The sequence below is a fragment of the Nycticebus coucang genome, chromosome 18 (assembly GCF_027406575.1).
Source record: "Nycticebus coucang isolate mNycCou1 chromosome 18, mNycCou1.pri, whole genome shotgun sequence".
In the NCBI taxonomy this organism is placed as follows: Eukaryota; Metazoa; Chordata; class Mammalia; order Primates; family Lorisidae; genus Nycticebus; species Nycticebus coucang.
Genome location: NC_069797.1, coordinates 61123494 through 61143673, shown reverse-complemented (window position 1 = coordinate 61143673; position 20180 = coordinate 61123494). Strand labels below are relative to the sequence as shown.

The window sequence follows — 20180 nt, the reverse complement described above, 5'->3', positions numbered from 1 at the left end:
CACCAGCCAGGAAGTGGAAGGGGAGTCTGACCCCACGCCATCTACTATTGCTATTTTGCCAACTGTCTGGATTTCACCCTCTGGTGATAACCAGCATATTTGGGCAGACAGCATTTATTCAGCACCCACTGTATGCTCCGCACCAAACTGGGCACAATGGGAGAGTAACCAAGACATAGCCTAGGGCGTTAGGCCAGAGGAAGGTGAAATTCACCACGCAGGCTGTGCCCAGGAACAGCAAGGTGTTAGGGAGAGGATAAGCCAGCTTGCAAACTGTCTAGGTGGAGATGGGGAGGCCAAGCGAAGGAGGACAGAGAACAAGGTGGGGGCAGACAATCCACAGGACCTCAGAGGCAGATTTTATGCCCTGAGAGAAAAGGAAGAGGAAGGATACCTCTGAGACATTGTTGTAACATAGAACACAGAAACTCAAGGGGCTAACAAGGAAGGGGGCCGAGACCTGGGCTCCCCCTGATGAGTTTAGACGCTGCAGGCAGTGAGATGGGGACCATCTGTGAGCATGAAAGAAGCCCAGCTCCCATGAAGGCTAGAACCCCAGGCAGGGGCTGTGGGGTTCCTGGGCCCAGCCTACATATTATATGGAGCACAAAGCGAAGGCTATCTCAGAGGGCTAAGGGACCAAAGAACTTAGCCAGCTGTGAGAGGGGTTTTCCTAGTCTTCATACCCTCCCTCATTCTCAGAACATGCTGTGCACCAGGAAGAGGATAACAACCTAAAAACCTAAAATTCAACACCTTAACTCACATACTCAAGCAGGCTATAGGTTCCTGGGAATTCTCTCCTTTTTCCAGGCCAGGAGGATTTCCGTCTTCCTCCACCAGATTCTTGGGCCACTTGTGTGCATGGGCGTCTTTGGCTGGTGACAGCTGGTGGAACACCTGACCTGATCACCTCATCTCTGTCCCTCTGAGCCACCACTTTGGCCCTCACGTCCTTTCCTTGGGTGCTCAAAGAGTAGCTGTTTCCCCTGAAAGGAAGCACCCAAGCTTCTCTGCTTCCCCATAAACAGCTTCTGGAATGTTCAGCTCCAGCACAGGAGAGGGGATTCAGCTGCATGACCAACTGATAAGCTGCTTACCTCATTCATTCACTTGTACGTGCATTCATTCAACTCAAGGCCCTCTGTAATGTGTGCTGTGGACTGAACTAGTTCACAGGGGATGATTACAAAAGAAGTCAGCAGAATCAGAGCCAGCAGAATCAGGTTAGAGAGAAATACAAGACCCCAAAGCCAACCAGCTGGGTGTCATGGAGGGCGCCTATAGTCCCATCTACTCAGGAGGCTGAGGCAAGAGGATAACCTGAGCCCAAGAGTATGAGGTTGTTGTGAGCTGTGATGCCACAGCACTCTATCCAGGACCACCAAGTAAGACTCTGTCTCAAAAAAAAGACCACCAGGCCAAACAGACAAATGAGACAAATGAAACAGGCAGGAGAATCTTCTAGATCACATTTTCCAAATGAGTTATTCCTACCTGGGAGGAAAAGGGACTCTGAGGTTAAATACTTCTAGAAAACAAGTTAAATGAAAAAAGGGGTGATCTTGGCAGGGCTGCTGTGTTTGGCTATTATGCTAATGAGCTGCTAATATTCTAATGAGTGCAGTAAACACCAAGAAGCTCCAAGCAGCCAGTTGCAATTTCTAAATGTATTTGGCCACAGATGCCTTTCTCAGCAGGGTTACATGGGACTGGTACTGTGAGAAACACACTTTGTGATGTCCTGCTCCGACTTCTGCTCTGGCCCAAAAGGTGTCTGGAAAAGCCAGGGGAGAGTACAAGTGAGGCTAGAAAGACTCCCCGGGAGATGGCAGCTCTGGGCTGGATTTTGAAAAATCCCAGGAAGGCCATGACCAGGAGGAGGAGTGATGGCAAAGAGCTTTCCAGTGGGGAAAGACAGTGAAGGTCCCAGAAAGTGGAGCCCACAGAGTGGGTTTGCCCCAGGTTGGAAGGAGGGCTTTGGGCCATGAGAATAGCAACTTTGAAGATGAGAGTAGGAACAGGCACAACCTCCTTGGAAACAGTGTTGCATCATCTTGTAAAGCAGGACATTTGCACACACCCTGCCACCACCCAAAGTTCCACTCCTAGGTAGGTATCTCCACGAACCACTCTCCTGTGTGTGCATCACGAGATGCCCGTCTGTGGACAGGAGACAGAATTTAAAAAATTGTGTACTCAGCCAGGTGAGGTGGCTCACACCTGTAATCCTAGCACTCTGGGAGGCTGAGGTGGGTGAATTACTTGAGCCTGGGAGTTCAAGACCAGCCTGAGCAAAGCGAGACCTCCGTCTCTACTAAAATAGGAAAATTAGCTGAGCATTGTGGCGGGCGCCTATAGTTCAGCTGCTAGGGAGGCTGAGGCAAGAGGATTGCTTGAGCCTAAGAGTCTGAGGTTGCTTTGAGCTATGATGACACTGAGGCAGTCTACCCAGGGTGACAGAGTGAGACTGTCTCAAAAAAAAAAAAAAAAAAAGAGAGAGACCACAGGATGCCTCTAATACTCTGAATCTGGTGCCCAACACCCAGGATGTGACCTATCCCTAAATATCCTCTCTCTACACTGACTGTGTTGGGTCTCAGAGAGCTGCTTTTCCACATTTTTATCCAAGGCCAGGCACGGTGGCTCATGGCTGCAATCCTAGCACTCTGGGAGGCCCAGGTGGGTGGATCTCTTGAGCTCAGGCATTCAAGACCAGCCTGAGCAAGAAGAAGACCCCATCTCTACTAAAAACAGAAAAACTAGCCAGGTTTTGTGGCGGGCACCTGGAGTTCCAGCTACTTGGGAGGCTGAGGCAAGGGGATCACTTGAGCCTAAGAGTCTGAGGTTGCTGTGAGCTGTGACGCCACAGCACTCTACCTAGGGCAATAGAGTGAGACTCTGTTTCAAAAGAAAAAAAGATTGTATATTCATGTGAAGGATAGGGGCGGCACCTGTGGTTCAGTCGGTAAGGCGCCGGCCCCATATACCGAGGGTGGCGGGTTCAAACCCGGCCCCAGCCGAACTGCAACAAAAAAATAGCCGGGCGTTGTGGCGGGCGCCTGTAGTCCCAGCTGCTCAGGAGGCTGAGGCAAGAGAATCGCTTAAGCCCAGGAGTTGGAGGTTGCTGTGAGCTGTGTGATGCCACGGCACTCTACCCAGGGCCATAAAGTGAGACTCTGTCTCTACAAAAAAAAAAAAAAAAAAAGAAAGTGAGCAAACTATAGCAAGATCCAGTAACAGTTGGAAGCTTGGAAACAATGCAGAGAGAGTAAAGCTCATCACAGAAGACTGCGGCAATAACACCATTTTTATAATGCTACAAAGAAGCTAAATGGCTGGGTGCCGTGGCTTACGCCTGTAATCCTAGCATTCTGGGAGGCTGAGGTAGGTGGACTGCTTGAGCTCACAAGTTCGAGAGCAGCCTGAGCAAAAAGCGAGAACCCATCTCCACTAAACATTGAAAAAAAATGAGACAAGAGGATCGCTTGAGCCCAACAGTTGGAGGTTGCTGTGAGCTATGAGGCCACCGCACTCTACCCAGGGTAACATCTTGAGACTGTCTCAAAAAAAACAAACAAAAAAGAAGCTAAATGAAAAATACATTGTCTAGGCATTCTGTACCTGGGAAATGATTATTTGGAATAAATATGCAAAATTCAGGTCACATCTGGAGGGAGGTGGGGGGTCGGGGGAGCAGCCTACAGATGGTTGCAGTGGCCTAGGTCATGGTCTGGTCCTGCAAGGTGTGATGAGGCCCAGGTTTTTACTTCGTTATCGTGTCCCATACCTAGGATGTGTTTACTGTCTTGTGTGTGCCAAGTATTATAGAATTTAAAATATTTTGTATCAGTGTGCAGGAAAGCAGCTGAGATCTGTGTAGGTTTGTACCAGCTGTGCCATCAGCACACACACCTTCTCGGCTATGGCATTCACTCCTTTTCATTATCTAGCAGACCCCTGCCACCTAAAGGTGTGCACAGGGACTGCCATCTCTTGGCCAGCCTGCATCCCACCCAGGCCTCCAGTACCCACCCCACCCCCAGCCAAACCTACTTGCTTAGCAGGGCTGATGTGACCACTCACTGGAGCCTTATTAAAATTACTGGGACCAGCCCTGGAAACCCCAGTAAATCCTGCCAGCCACATTTGGTTTACCCTTCCTTTCCCCCGTGTGAATATTCTGGCTGAACAGGACACCAGAACACAAGGTCAGGCCACACTCTGAGTTGCCTTTGGTCCACTGAGTCACACACTTATGCCCCTCATCCACTTCTTTCTTCACATGGATTCATTAGTCAGGATGAAAGTACATAAAGACAATGAACTTCCCTCAGCTTGGTCTGTTTCAGAAGGAAGTCAGATGTTTCTGTTCCAAAGAAGCCCTGCTGGGCTAGAGTATTTTTATAACCTAGCTCCATTGGAATGACCTTCAGAATATCCTTAATTATTCACCTTCAATTCAGTTCCTGTGTATTATTTCATTTCATCCTCACAACTGCCCTGAGATGACCATTTTTAGGGAAGAAATTGAGGCTCAGAGACTTTTAAGTAACCACCCATGTTCTAGAGCTATTAAGCGGCACATCTGAGGCTTGTGCCGCAGCTAGTTTGGGCCCAAGAATGCTGCACCGCCTCATGGCACAGAGGCCAAAGGCCCAGAGCGGCACCCACTGGGAACTCACAGAGCAAGGGTACACTGTCCCAGAGAGTGGGGACCAGCTGGAGGATGAGCTGGTCTTGGGATGAGCTTTCTTGGGATAGAGCCTGATTCATGAGCCAGCCAATCATCCCAATCACTAACTGTGCTCCTGCAACACCCAGGTGGACACACGGGACTCCCTGACAACAGGAAGGTGTGCAGGGCAGGGCCCTGCCTCAGGGGCTGACCCTCATGCTGAGAACACAGACCCACGTGAAGAGGTAACTAAGAATACGAGAAAATATGTGACAGGTGCCTGTTGGTCTCCTGGAGGCAATGAGGTGACTCTCAGCAGTGGCCTTCCATCCTACAGTCAGGTCTTGAGAACCCCATGCTATGTTTGGTGGTGCGGGTCCAAGGTGATTGAGACCTGCCCTGCCCTCAGGTGGCTCACAGCCTCATCCATGACACAGATGTGCTCAGAAGGGGCAAGGGTGCCAAGCGAAGGCTGCACAGGAGTTCGCAGTCACTCCACAGGGAGGCAGGTAGGCAGGGGTGTGAGGCAGCTCAAGAACAATCCACACTCAGAACTCAATTAATGGTGGCAGGGCCTGTGCCTCACTCACGGTTCAGACCCTGTGGCAGCCTCACGTGCGTTACATCCTGGAATCCTCATGACCCATTTTACAGAGTGAAAACTGAGGTTCAGAGAGCTCAAGGTCACCCAGATGTGAAGGCAGAACCATCTAGAGCCCTCCGCTGCTGTTGCCCAAGGCCCATACTTGCACCCAGGCAAGTGAAAGTGGGCCTCGGGCAATACTCCCACCTGCACAAGGGAAAATGGGCCTTGGGCGAGGCTGTGAGGAGCGGTCAGGAGGGAATCGGGCTGGAGGCCAGACAGGCCCAGACGGTGCAGCCCACAGTCATCTATGACACGAGTGTCCCCCTGAGCAGACCATCAAAAAATGGCAACCCTGACCAAATAAGAAGGAAGAGCCTTTGAGGTTGAGAAAGGATAAAACAAGCTCCAAGTTTAACAAAGGGATTTAAAGGTAAGAGTGACCACAAGCTGGGAGGGAGCTGGCAGTGCCGCCGATGGAGGAGGAAGGTGACCTCCAGAGGCAGGAACGGGAGCCGAGGGCCTCCTCCCCACTCTGTGCTCATCCCACGACCTGGCTGGAACATCGAGAGGGCCTGGGTGACGCTACTAATTGATGGCTCATCTGCCATGTGCCTGGTATTTAAGTTTTCTGTCAGGTTAATGAGCTGTTAAAGGTGATATGTTCAATCCAGTTCTCTGAGCTGTACACTTAACGAGTTGTGTAGTAGCCTGTATGTATGGGACATTATAAAATATATATTTGGTCTTTAGTGTCTCAATGTCTTTTTTTTTCCTTTTTGCTAGTGAGTTGACTGGTGGCTGACATCCCCTAGGCATCTTCAGGATGGGAATGAGAGGGATGGACTTTCGGTTCCAACCACCCCATCCCCCACCTCCAGGGAGGGGAGATGGGACTGAAGGTTGAGTCAATCACTGATGGGTAATGGTTTAATCAACCAAACCTTCATCAAAACCCAAAAGGACAGAGCTCAGAGAGCTCCTGGACAGCTGAACCCATGGAGGTTCCTGGGGAGTGGTGCGCCCCAGGGAGGGCAGGGAAGCTCTGCTCCCCTTCCTGCCACATTACCCTGTGCATTGTAGTATCATTTATAATAAATTGTGTGTTGCCCTGAGTTCTGGGGGCTGCTCTTGCAAATTAATGGATCTCAAGGAGAGGGGCTTGGGAACCCTGATTTATAGCCAGTCAGGGCACAGGTGAAATACCTGGGCTTGCAATTGGCATCCGAAAGGGGGGCAGCCTTGGGGACTGAGCCTCACCCCGTGGGGTTGGATGTCATCTGTCCCCAGGTAGACAGCATCAGAACTCAGTTGGATGGGACATATCCAGCTAGTGTCCACTGTAGAACTGATTCCTTGCTTGGTGTGTAGAGACACCTCCCCCACACAAACATTTGGTCACAGAAGAAGTAGTTTTCTGTGAGGTGAGACCAGAGGAAAACCAGTTTGTGTTTTTTCCTACACAGAATGTTGCACTTCAACTAAAAGCTTTAAAAAAATCCTTCTATCTTCCTATCTTGGCAGAATACCTTACTCCCCGCCACCCCCGGGAGGCTTGGTTCCCTGTGGAGTTCATGCTAAAACATAGTGGCACCGAGGAGCTGGCCCCCAGACTGCAGGCTGCTCACTCCCACTCCATCCACACTGGACACCCAAACCTTCCAGCTCCATCCCAGCCCTGCAGTGGGACTCCCTTGACTTTCTCTCTACCACAGACATTGTGGCCTGCCCTGGTGGGTGAACCCTGGATGGAGGACTGCACAGCTCAGAAACCAGCTCCCAGCCATCTAGGCAAGAAACCTCAGGAACCGGAGAGCCCAGAGCTTGGCTGAGGTGGGTGGGCGTGGGCTTTAGAGGCATCAGGCCTCTTAAATCCCAAAATCCATGCCCCATGGGGAAGAGCACAGGGCTAAGTGGCCAGAGGGAGCCCTCTAAATCAGAGAGGCTGTCTTGCCCTGGCACAAAGGCGTTTCTGTGGGTCACAGGGCTTGGAAAAGATATAGAGGAGCTGGAGAGAGATCACAAGACGGAGAACAAGTGGTTAAAAGGGCATAGAGGCTGGGTCATCTGGAAGGTACCATTCTGGAGAAGGCTCAGAGAAAGAGGCGCCCTAGTCCTCAAAAGCAAACTGAAAATCTACAGTGATATTCATGTTGCTGGAGGCCAAATGAGAGCATCTGGGCTTGGACTACATCAGGAAAGACTGCATTCAGACCCGAGGAGGAACTTCCAGACATGTGCTGTGGTGTCACTGTAAAGCCCAGTGGGCCTGGCTTCAGGCACTTTGTGTGATGGTTGTAGCTCTGGGGTTGACCAGCTGTGGAGCCTCAGACAATGGAGTGGCCATTTCAGGGCCTCAGTTTCTCATCTATGGAATGGGGATAAGGAGAGCATCTGCCTCCTAGGGTTGTTGGGAGAATGAGCTAATGCGTGTGCCCTGTTTCCTCAGTGCACATGACATCTGGCACCCCCGTCATAACAATGAGCTATTAGTTGGCTATTCTAGGCTGCCCTCCAGCTTCCTAGTTCTTACTTACTTGGGTTCTGTGAGCCTCACAGTTTTCTCACAGGTAAAATGGGGATAAAGTGCTGATGCCGCAGGGCTGCTTTAGCTTTGAGGACATTGTTGAGGTCATGGACCTCCATCCTTACTGGTAGCTGAGGAAGGCTCCGGGCTCCCCTACAGATGAAGGACCAACCAGTCTTGGGCTTAGACCTTCTCCTCCCTGGAGTCAAGTCTCCTCCTTGGAGTGAATCAAGGGGCAGTTGGGTGGACTCCAGCCATGCTGCCCAAGGGCAGAAGCAGAGAGGAGGTGACAAGCTTGTCAGAGCTCAGAGGATGCCTTGCTGGATGGATAGGTGAGAGTGGCCTGGCCTCCCTTGCTGGCCACTCTCTGCTGCTTCTCCTGGAGGCTCCATCTGCAGATGGGGGCTAAGCACTTCCCAGGCCAAGCCAGCAGCCCTCTTAGGGTTTTGCTAATGGGAAGGGCCTGGCTGGCAGTGAGGAGCCTGGTGCTTGTCCTGCATGATCTTGGGCCCAGCCACCCTCTACTCCTCTTCTCCCTCCCCGCCCCCCGGGCAGCTGCCACAGTGGCTGCTGGGGCCTGGGAGCAGCCTGGCTGGAGAGAAGGTGAGTGCCCCCTGGGCTGCCATCACCCGCACAAGGGCAGCAGCAGTGGCACTGCCGCCTTCTAAGGAGAGGGAAGGCGGGAGTAAGCAGATGTGAAAGGAGCCGGGGAGGAGCAGGAGAGATTCCCAGGGGGAAGATTCCACACCAACTTCAGGGCTGGAATGAAGCAGAACACGCAAGAAAGAAAGGAGAATGACTTCCCCGAAGACGCGGGAGAAAGTTGACAACAAAGAGAAAAAATTCCGACTGGAATTCTTATAACTCAAAACTATCCACCAGGGCCAGCACCCTGATAGGACAATACTTATTTTGCTTTTTAATCCGTGTGTGCTTTGCCTCTTTCCAGAAAGAATTGGAAGCACTGACAGCAACTGTTCCGAAGGTAACAAATATTTACTGCTGGTCCACTGTGCACATCCGGGCTCCAAGAATCCAACATGCCTGCCCTCAGAAGCTTCTAACACCAAACCCATCGGATTAAGTAACACAGTAAAAACAGAAACACAGGATCGTGATAAAGGAGAAGACAAACATCCCAAGTCGGGGTCAGTGCAGGTGTGAAGATCAAACTTCAAGTTTGACACTGGGTGTTCTCGCAGTCGGGACATAAAGGAAAACTACTTTATGAGAAAGAAGAAAGCATACTGGTGCCTCAGGGAGAACTAAAGCTGAATGTTGAATTGTGAACGTCAGGTGAAAATCAGCTGTATCAGAAATACCAAGGTAAGAATTGGACTTGGCCAAGAAGAGAATTCTGCCCATTTGCCTCATGGCTGTGTATGATGGGAGACAGGTACGAAGAACAAAAAGAATGGTAATGCTTAGAGCTGGAGGTAATCTGAGCGGTCATTTAGTCTGTCTTCTTTCTGTTTCATAGGTGAGAAAACTGGGGCCCAGGAGGTATCCCCCAGAACCCAGGGGCAACAAAATGCTACACGGCCTCTCCTGCCAGCAAGGCAGCATCCCAGCTTGAAGACACCTGGTAACTACTGAATATCCCCAAGTAAGAGATCTCCTAGGGGTTCAGCAGCCTTCCAATTGAAGGTCAGGTGTAGCTTGCCTCAAAACCATCCTTTGAGGAACAAGGTAGAATATAAATAATAAATAGGTAAATTCCTACCCCCAAATAAGAAGTTCATAATTGAGCCTGAATGGTGGAAGGTAAAAGGCACTGGGCTCAACAGGGCATGGACTCAGAGCTTCTCCACACCCCGTTCAGGTCAACAAACATTCACATTTTCCTGGGGAGAGAAACAAGTCTTGCCAATTGCGATCTTAAAACTAAGGACTTGGATTCCCAAGCACAGCATGAGCTGGGGATCATGGAGGAAGAAATGGTACACAAATAGGAAACATTTGCAAACACAGCTGGGATGGAAAAAAGAAACCCAGAGGCACTGACACCATGGAGACAAGGCTCATCTCAGCCCTGGGACAGCAGCCTGCTCAGGTGGTGGTCCCTTCCACCTTGGGAGACACTCTGAGGACCCTCCATGGCTTAGGGCTGAGCCAGGTGAGGTCTGAGCTGCACACAGCAGACCGACCCTGATCAACAGGGACCAGGTTGTGCTGCTTTTTTAAAGTCAGAGAGAGATGGTGGAAGTGTTTCAGTGGGCACGCAGGGAGGTTGTGTTCCAGTTGAAGTAAGATGTCAGAGGGCTGGAGAGGGTTCTGAAAGGAACACCTGCATAGCTGGGTAGAGGACAAATCATGGGGAGCCCCAGTGCCAAACAGGAAGTGGGGAGCCACTGGAGGTTTTAGAGTAGGGGAGTGACACCTTCAGAAATCCACATTGTGAAGATGAGTGGTGGGGAGCTGGGCAGGAGGTGGGATATGTGTTCAACTCACCAATGCCACTGCCACTGCTGTCATGAGCCCCTATTTGCATTCCTAATGGGCCCTGCAAGATTGATTTTCCTCACTAGCCCAGCTGGCTCTAGCAGATAAGTGGGACTCTGTGCCCAGGGGCAGGTTCCTTTCGTCCTGTGGGTCCCATTCCCCTCTCAACACACACACATTCAGTCCTCCCAGTTTTCCCAGCCCAGCTTGAGGGAATGGCCTGTGTCTATCTCCCAGTTTGCTAGGCCTTACCTAACCAACCAGGATTCCCTGATGACCACAAGCGTCAGGGGAGCCCCTTCGCTGCCAGGCTTCTGCCTCCACCCTCCTCACCCGCACCCACATCTCCCACCATTGTGTCCCTGGTAGGAAGTTCCACTCTGGGTCTAGCTCAGCCAGGGTCAGGCCTGTGGTCTCTGCATCAGGCCTGGGGGACCACCAAGCCCCACGCCCTGAGCTATGGACCTGCGCATGCCCTGTGGCCAGTGCTCCCCACTGGGCATCACCACCCCTGCAGGAAGAAGCTAAGAGTAAGAACTTCCCCATCCAGTCCCATTTCTAACTCCTCTGTGGGAAATACCAAGTCAAGGTCAGAGGCTCGAAGGGTCCCACTGGACCTCTTGGCACCTCTGAATAAAGGCTGGCCCTTGTTTCTCTTTTCTAGGACTAGCAATGATAGTTGACATCTCTGGAAAGAACTTGATGCTTCTCAAAGTGCTTTCACAGGCTGGGCATGGTGGTTCACACCTAAGATCCTAGCACTCTGGGAGACCAAGGCAGGTGGATTTCCTGAGCTCATGAGTTTGAGATAAGCCTGAGAAAGAGCCATCCTGTCTGTACTAAAAATAGAAAAACTGAGGCAAGAGGATCACTTGAGCCCAAGAGTTGGAGGTTGCTGCGAGCTATGACCCCACAGCACTCTACCCAGGGTGACAACTTGAGACTGTCTCAAAAATATAAATAAATAAATAAATAATTAAAAGTGCTTTCACAGTGCCTCATGCCTGTAATCCCAGCACTGGGGAGGCGGAGGCAGGTGGGTTGCCTGAGCTCACAAGTTGGAGACCACCCTTAGCAGAATGATACCCTATCTCTAAAAAATAACCAGATGTTGTGGTGAGTGCTTATAGTCCCAGCTACTTGGGGGGCTGAGGCAAGAGGATCACTTGAACCCAAGAGTTTGAAGTTGCTATGAGCTAAGACGCCAGGGCACTCTACCGAGGGTCTAAGGGTGACCAAGTGAGACTCTGTCTCAAAAAAGAAAAAGAAAAAAAAAGACAAAGTACTTTCACAAAGATTATTCCATCTGAATTCCTTACCTGCCCTGCAGGGCAGGTGGTTGTACTATGATCATTGTCCCTTTTGCAAATGAGAAAACCGGAAGCCCAGAGAGGTTAGAGACTCATCCATGATCCAGAGCTGTAAAGGTCAGTTCCCTACCCCTCCCACCCTGCCTGGAGATCACCTTCAGTGACTACCCTCCACCAGGCACAGATAATCCCAATAGCTGGGTGACTTGAACACAGAACACAGCCTATGGGATTGAGATCTCAGAGCTGGAAGTCCTCGGCCAGCAGTATTTACAGTATTTGCTCCCGTATTTACTGAGGCCGAAAACAAATGAGAGAGTTGCCTAATATCCCACCACAACTGGTGGCAGAGCCAGGTCTCCAATCCCTAGCCCCCTGCCTGGAAGCTTCCCATCCCCTTGCACTGTGCCCTCTTGTCCCAGAGCTCTTGTCTGCATCCCCATCCTTCCCCTAGCTGGATGGGTGTGCCTGACATTTCTGGAATTCACTCCACACACATAATGAGGCCATTTTGAGAAGGCCCGCCTGGGGGTGGGGGGTGGGATCCAGAAAGCCGTCTACTGTCCCCATCCTGACCCCTGCCAACCCCTCCCAGCTGTACAAGCCAAGCTGCAAACAGATAAACAGACGCTATCGGCCTCCACAACTCCACCCCTGCTGCCCCACACCTTTCCAGCCCCAAGAACCAGCAGTGAAGCCCTTGGGTTTCTGAGCTGCGATGCAGGAATGAGGACACCTGAGAGAGGTGTCACCAAGCCAGTTGCTGCATGGGTCAGTGTTCATAGAGGGTGTGTAGGTGTCAACAAGGCAAGTGACTACACAGAACAAGGACGCTCATCAACAGCACGGAAGTGATTTTGGCTATTTTGCTCTAGCTGGTAGAATTGTGGTGACTCCCTGAGATGTTGGTTTAACATGAGGAATCCTGGCTGGCCCTGCCCGGAGAGGCTCTGTGGATCTGAGGTGACCCCTGTGCTCACAGAAGACAGACGGGTTGCCTAACACTGCAGAATGGGTTTCAGCCTCGGAGCGTGGACCTGGTATCCAGACCCCACAGCCCACTGAAGACCAAGACAGCAAAGGAGCAGACTTGAAGCCAGGTCCTCAGAGGAAGGGGGTGGGGGAGGGCCCTGGAGGGAACATGTGGAGTTGCCATACTCAGAAGACTCTAGAAGCCATTTTCCTGGTGGATGAGCTGTTCACTTGCCCAGAAGCAGGGAGGGGACCAAGCAATCTGTTCCAGCAGTCTCATTTTCCAGTCCATCTTCATCCAGATGACTCTTTTGGAGGAGTCATGGGAGGTGAGACAAGGGACTCCTCTTCCTAGCTTCTCCATGCCCAGAGGCTAGTCCCACTCTTCTCGCCTAGCCTCTCACTGACAACAGGGAATTCCCTCTCTGGCAGCAGGAGAAAGGACCCTGCAGGAGCTGGGACAGCCAAAGGGACAAGGCCTGGAGGGGGAAGAGGTAGAGCCTCTCCCCTGCTGCCTCCCCACACATACCTCCGCCCCCCAAAGAATGTAATTAAGCAACAGGCCTCTGCCAGGAGCCAAGCTTTCTGCCTTCCGTCTATAAATCACCTTCTGAATCATCTCTCAGCTCCTAGAGGAGCAACTTCTGTTCAGGCTGCTCCGGGCAGCCTGGTGCCACGCCCCCGGTGAGCCCGCTCCCCAGGTCCTCCTGGGCCCAGCACAGAATGGCAGCGGCTGCAGAGTCCAGCAGACTCTGCGCGGTGGGGAGAGGTTCAGGGGAGACTCCAGTAACCCTCTCTGCTCTGCCCTCTCCTTTCTGGGCTGGCAGAGATCTGAAGTTGGGTTATACTGGACTGGCTTCTTCAACCTAAGAATAAAGCTACAGGCTTGTGGTCACCAATGCCAAATATTATGGGATAAATGGGCTCTGTAGATGATAAGGAGAAAACAGAGCCAGGTGGGGCCGATCTTAGAGGACTTCTTGAAAGAAGCAAGTTTGGATCCAAGACTTACATGAACCAATAGTTTGCAGATAGGCAGCGAAAATAGCTATAGTGCTTTTTATATAGTGCTTCCTGTATGCCAGGCATTATACTGAGAGCTTTATATGTATTCACTCATTTAATTTTCACAACAATTCTATGAGGTAGAGGCAGTCATTATGCTCATTTTACAGATAGGGAAACTGAGGCTTGGAGAGGTTAACTGGCCCTAAGTTATTTAGGTAATACATGAACAAGCCAGATGTGAATGTGAACAACCTGGCTCCAGAGGAATGAGAGCTTCTGGAGTGAGGTTTGGAAGTCAAACAGGCTGGCATGGGGGTGGCAGGACAGCCAGCTTTGGGACTGAGGTCAGACAGAGCTGCAGCAATAAAGGTGTGGACTAAGGCAGGCCCTGAGTGTCTGCTGTGCAGTGTCATGCTTCACAGCAATAAATCGAGTCCCCAGCATAGACTCTGACAGGCAGAAGAGATCCTTCAGTGCAGTCAAGGTAAATGAAGCCCAGAGAAGGAAAGAAACTTATCTCAGATCACACAGCCAGTTGGTGGTAAACTCAGAACTCAGACAAGATCTCTCCACTCTCAGTTGTAACCACTTCCAACATACAAGATAACATAGATGTAGAGATGTCATACCAGGATGGCACTAACCTTTGGGGAGGTGGGAGTGGGGTAGAGAATGTCTTCCCCTCCTTGGTGGCTTTATAAGGATTCTGTGGTTCACATCAGCATGGGTGGAAAGGTCCTTCTCACCCCCTGACTCAACATATTGTGAGGCCAGAAAAATCTTCCTTTTTTAACTCTCTTCCTAGAAGTGTCTATTAGCTGTATCCTCCTCTGAGAAAAGTCACTTTTCCTGCCTCTTCCCCAGGCTCCTTGTCTTCTGTCCAGACCAAGGAGAGACCAAGTTCGGAGAAAACCCCAGGGCCATAGTGCCCTTCCTATGCCCAGTTCCCAGATTACTGTCTCAATTTTACATCTGCCCAGCGACCGTGTTTACTAGGATTAAGTTCTGCAGTGAACAGGATGGGAGATGCTTGCTTAGCTAATCTAAGTCTCTTCTTTGGGCATTTCCACTCAGACCTGTGTCTGGTCTGCCTCGGTTTCTCCTTCATTAGCAATTGAGCATGCACCCAGGGGGTCACTGACAGGGTCTGGCTGGGCTTGCCACAGGGGAGGCTGCAGCACACATCTGCTAAAAGGAGTTGGCACAGAAGTCCAGCTCCTGCGTCTTTGGACCCCCCCCCTTCCAAAAGTCTTCCCACCAGGGCAGGTTTAATTGCAGGGCAGATATCCCAAACCCCAAGCCCTCAGGATCCCTGGGGTAGAGGTGGGGCTGATGTTCAGACTCTACCCTTTGCTCACCTCCTGGTCCCAAAGCTGTTGATAAAATGATCTCTGAAATTCTGGGCAAACTTTCCCTGACAGTTTCCTCTTCCCTCCATGCCTTCCCCCAATACATTAAAGCAGGTTCTTCCAAGGACATAACTCAGCTCAGGCTCCTGGTATTATTATAACGTTTGACTTGTTTTCTTCTTTTTAAGCAAAATGTGATCCCGTCAGAAGAATACCAACAGATCAGCCACAAATTTCGCTCCCTTTAGACTCTGAAGCCCCACCTACAATAGGGGTGGAGTAAGCAGGAGGGCTGTTAACTCATTTCCAGGAGACCTGGATTAATTTCCCCCACCACATACCCCCAGGGGAAGGCCTGCCCTAGAAGAGAGACCACCCTGTGAAAGCCTGGCCATCCCTTCTGGTATCTACCCATCTGTCTGTCTGTCTGTCTGTGGGATCAACAGCCTGCAGCCAGCTCAGCTCCTCGCCAGCCCCAGTCCCAGCCAGCTGTAATTCCTGCCTGTTACAAGTGTTAACACCTGGCCTGGGGCCTTCCTCCCCCGCAGTCTCCAGGTGCCTCCCTGGGCCCAGCCCACTGACCCCACCAGGGTTTGACTGAACATGTTCACAAGCCTCTGAAAGGCGGTGGAGGTAGGAGTGGGAGTGGGGGAAGTAAGCAGCAGGACACCCGAAAGATGGGGAAACTGAGGCAGGGCTCAGGGCAGGTGCTTAAGTGGGAGGATGGCAGACAGGAGTCCTATTTCCCAGCTCACTGTCCTCTGCAAACCACTCTCAGCCAAGCTGTGAGGCAGGACAGGCTTGTGATCCCCAAGTGAAGGTGAAGAAACTCACCAGGTGGATGAGTCACTGGTCCTCAGTCACACAGAGGCAGGGTGAGGTCTGACCCCCACACCCCCCAGCACAGGCCCTTTCTACTGGGGTGCTGGGCTAGGCCCTAATAAGATAGGGTCATTTTCTCCCAAGAAGGCAAAGAAAGACAAGTTTCTCCATCAGGCGCTAACTGAGATTGACAAGGAGAGTTCTAGAATATCAGTGATGCTCCCACTGCTTTCCACTGTCCCAGCTCTGCCACTACCTGGCTGGGGGCCTGGAGCACAGCACTTCCATCCAGGAGCCTCCGTCTGAAGCTCCTCAGAGCACTCCCTTCTGGTCACTGTGCTACCGGAATGGAGGTGCCCTCCTTGAGGGTGGCATGGACAGAAATCACAGCTACATGAGTCCCCTTTAAATCCCTTCTGGGGAATATGCGAGCTGGGTGGGCTGAAGAGGGCAGGCTGTGATGGGCTCAGCTGCTAAAAGAACTGGAATCTGACTGCCCGGGGCCAAAGTGGGGTCAGAAATCTGAGTGCCATCCACTCTGCAGCCCCAGCCCTGGCCTGGCTCTCAGAAAGTGACTCACCTCCACCCCAGCTCCAAGACCAAAGAAAACGACCTCAGAGAAGAGGGCCAGTAACTACAGGACAAGCTGGTGCCAAAGAAGGCTTTGCCCCACCCCACCCCCCTTGGGATTCCAGGTCAGGCGCGCTCCCTGCAGCTACCTTGGGAGAACTTTGCTTCCTGCAGGACCTTCCCTCAGGACCACGCCTCAGGACCACAGCTGCCCACCAACGCTCAGCTCACAGGGCAGATGTCTGCAGACATGTCCACAGACATACAGTCAGGGGCCCAGCCACAGCCACTGACACTTGGGGACAGGATCACAGACAGACCCAGACACAGTCCTCACACAGCTGTGGACATAAGGCTCACTCATACCTACAAGCACAATCAGGTCATGGCCATGAGCACTGATATTCACACACAAAGACAGCTGTGGGGCTTTCCCCTTACAGTGTCATGAAGGTGTGCACACGCACACCCCACACTCAACATGCCCGGTCACGAACACAGTCGAGCCCAGTGTCACAAACAGAAACAGCACTGACCTTTACATGGGTAAAGGTACTTCTAGAATTGTCTCTGTCTCTCACACTCTCATAATACACACATCCCAGAATCTGGCACTTGCTGACACTTGTATGCAGAGACACAAGCACACCCTGTCATAGCTGTGGCCCAGCACACCCGCATGATTTCACATCCACAGTTGCCCAGTTGCAGCCATGAACACTTCTGCACACAGAGACACACTAGTGTACCAACAACACCTCTTAGGCATAGATCCAGAAACACACACATACATAGGCAACCACAGGCACGCACATGGGCACACTCGGACCTGCCCACCCCCCACCTCTCTCTCTCCCTCACACACACACACACACACACACACACACGTCTTGTCTCTCCTTGGCTCAGACAAAGCAGCATCCCTGTCCCTCCACCTCCAATTCCCAAACAAGTCATGTGTCTAGCATTACATTAGGACCCCTGTCTCCATCTTCCAGATTTTCCCAGTGTTTTTTCCTATCGGGTAGTCCTTATCTAGATGCTCCCCAAGACACCATTTCACACCAGAACCCCCTCCCCACCTACCCACCAGCACTGCCCTAGGAAGTGCCCTCCTCCAGGTCATAGGGCAGGGGAGCCTGGTGTCTGTTCCTTGGTCCCTGCCATCTATGGGGCTCAAAGCCTGCTCCTCCTGTCCCCTCACCACCACCCCAAAGCAGGGTCCCTGTGAACGCAAAAGCAGCATGGCCTTGGCCCAGGAATGGGAAGAGAGTCAGGAATGGCCAGTGAGGAAGGACTAGTTTCAGCTGCAGCCATCACCCCCAACTGGCAAAACCCCTATCCTGGAATCCCTGGCTGCCTCACCACCCAATGGACTTCTTTATAAGAAGGCCTCAGGCCAGCCTGGCCTCATAGGGAAGGGTTGGCTGGGCAAAAGAAAGACTTCCCCTTGGTATCTGTCCTGGGTGCAGCTCCCACTACCCTCTGAACAGAAACCTTTGGTCATGACCTGCCCCTGCCCCCAGGCTCTCTCTCAGGGACCCCCAAACACCCAGATACAAATGCTGCCACCTCCCAAAAAACTAGAGAAAGACGTAGGGTGTGGCCCCCAAATCTTGCTGACTCTGTTCTCCCTACCCTGGACTCTGGGGGTACCAAGGCAAGGAGAATGGGGGCTGCAGGCAGCACCCTAGAGGTACTTCTCCCTGACTCTCACTCCAGGGCCCACAGACAGCCACACTTCTCACTCACAGATCCCAAATTCTTCCCCCTCACCTCCCACCCCCAGGCCGAGACTCTCTTCCATCCAGGAGGGGGAAGATTCTTTAATTAAAGTTTTCCAGAATGCAGGGGACTGGAGACTGGGGAGAGGCGGGGTGTAATTTAGAGAACTGGTTTCAGTGTGTCTTCCCCTCTGGCCCCTGGGACCTGCAGAGGGCGGGGAGTGGCAATGGGGCCCGCTTGGAAAACAAGGGGACTCCCTGGAGCTGGGGCTCCCAAGGGGCTGTTGATCCCTCACCCAGTCCCCTTTGCACGTGCACAGCCCCCCAAGCCCTACGCCTGGCTTCTCAGCCTCCTTAACTAAAATGTCTTTTGTATCCGCATTTCTCGGGGACGGAATTCTCTTCTCCCTTTCTCCTCGGTTTTCCAAAAGGAACGAATGTGACACAGGGAATTGGGTTTTCCGTCAAAGAACAACAAGCCTACCCTTCCTGAACAACTACATTTTCAAGGAACCCCCCTTGTGCCAGGTTGGACAAGCAAGAAATGAATAAAATCCGAATTCAATGGCATCTCGGATCATCAAATACCGTATTCACTTCAGCGGCTCAAGATTAATCTAGAGCAGAGTGGGGAGAATCTGATGAAATCCTCCCCACATTCCCCTCTGCCCCGGGAGGATCCCTGAATTCTTTGGGGTCTAGAATAGGAAGGCAAAGGGGGTTATTGTGGGGAAATCTCTTGATGGAGGCGCAGGCAAAGGTGGGGTGGCAATGAAGGAACAGAATGATTTTGCCCATGAAGACCCCAAAATGGAGAAGAGGAGTGGCTGGGCCCCAGGGACAGCGCTGGATTTCCAGAAACCCAACTGCAAGCAAATGGAGAGTCTTCGGGGACCTCTAGATTGGGATGGGTGGAGGGTTAGTATTTAAGCATAAGAGACCTTCTGAGACGCGGAAAGTCCTCCAGCCTCTGCAGCGGGTAGCAGGGAAAATGGTGATTATCAGAGAAGCCAGGAGTTGGATTCTGAAGGCGACACCAGCAGAAAATCCAGGAGGGGTGGGCGGGTGGGGGTCTGGAGGGAGGCAAGAAGAAAGGCGCCCCAGCCCTGCCGCAGCCCGCCCCCAGTCCGCGGCCCCCCACCTTCCCCAGACGCGGCTGAGAAATCGGGCCGCGGGCAGACAAGAGGCGAGTCTTACCACCAAATTGGGTAGCCGGCGAGGACCCCGGTGCCACCGAGGAGGAGGCCGAGGAGCAGCCCGAGCAGGTGGGGCTCCATTAGAAGCGGCGCCGAGGAGGAAGTTTGCCCGCGACCATGAAGAGGGGGAGCGACGCCCCCAATAGTTGGAACAAAGTCCACTTGAGATTGGAAATGACTTTCGGGCTTGGCAGAAGCGCACCTCCACCCGCAGCCGCCCCCCTTCGGAGCCAGCGCGGAGCAGCCGGGTTTGAGGATGTCAGCGAGCAGCCAATCAGCGCCCGCGGCCTAAGGTAAGAGATGAGTCTGTAGTTCAGCCTGTCAATCACGCGCCCCTCCCGCCAGGCCCACAACTCGGGCTCCGGGAAGGGCATCGCCCAGCAAACTTGGGCAAAGCCCGCGCCCCGGACACAGTGAGGACTCAGGGGCACACGGCACGCTGGACCCTCTGAGGGCCGGGGCCCGCCGCGGCCCCCAGCCAGCCAGGTTTAGGCTTCGACACTGGCGTTCACGTAGCCACGGGTTAGCGTGGTCATTAATGGGTGGCTCCTTTTCCGTAGGGGACAGGGACCCCTTGGGACTTGGGCCCGTGAGGAATGGAGAGTAGATAACACCCAGAAGCCCTTCTCGGGCAAGTCAGGATCAGGGGGTTGGGAAATGCAACCGCTCCCAGCCTCCAGCCTCCCGAGCCCGCCAGCCAGCCAGCCCCTCCACCCAGCGCGGGAGGTCGCTTCCCGGGTGTCCGAGAGGTGTGCCGAGGAGTCCGAGGCGGCTCGCAGGTCTGGCTGCGGGCGGCGCCGGGGGGGACAGCGCCGAGTGTTATTTGAGTCTTTTGTCAGGGATCAGATCGGTATCGGGACCTCCTGCTGCCTTTGCATTTCCTGCAACTGACACCAGCGGCCAGTTGCATTTCCTGCTGGCGGAGTCGGGTCACTTTCTCCTCCTCGAGGGGTAATAGGCCCGACCTGGGGCCTGAGTCAGAAGCGCCACCCACAGCCC

The 20180-nt window shown here is 52.6% G+C and overlaps 1 protein-coding gene across 1 annotated transcript in view; it reads right to left on the bottom strand.

Annotated features, from left to right (window-relative positions):
* The window catches only part of WNT3 (Wnt family member 3), a 49092-nt gene extending 29693 nt beyond the window's left edge, over positions 1-19399 (bottom strand). The window contains exon 1 of the mRNA XM_053569163.1: positions 19183-19399. Within this exon, the coding sequence (XP_053425138.1) occupies positions 19183-19262 (80 nt within the window). The 5' untranslated portion in view covers positions 19263-19399. The remainder of the gene's footprint in view (positions 1-19182) is intronic.
* Positions 19400-20180: the final 781 nt, after the last annotated feature.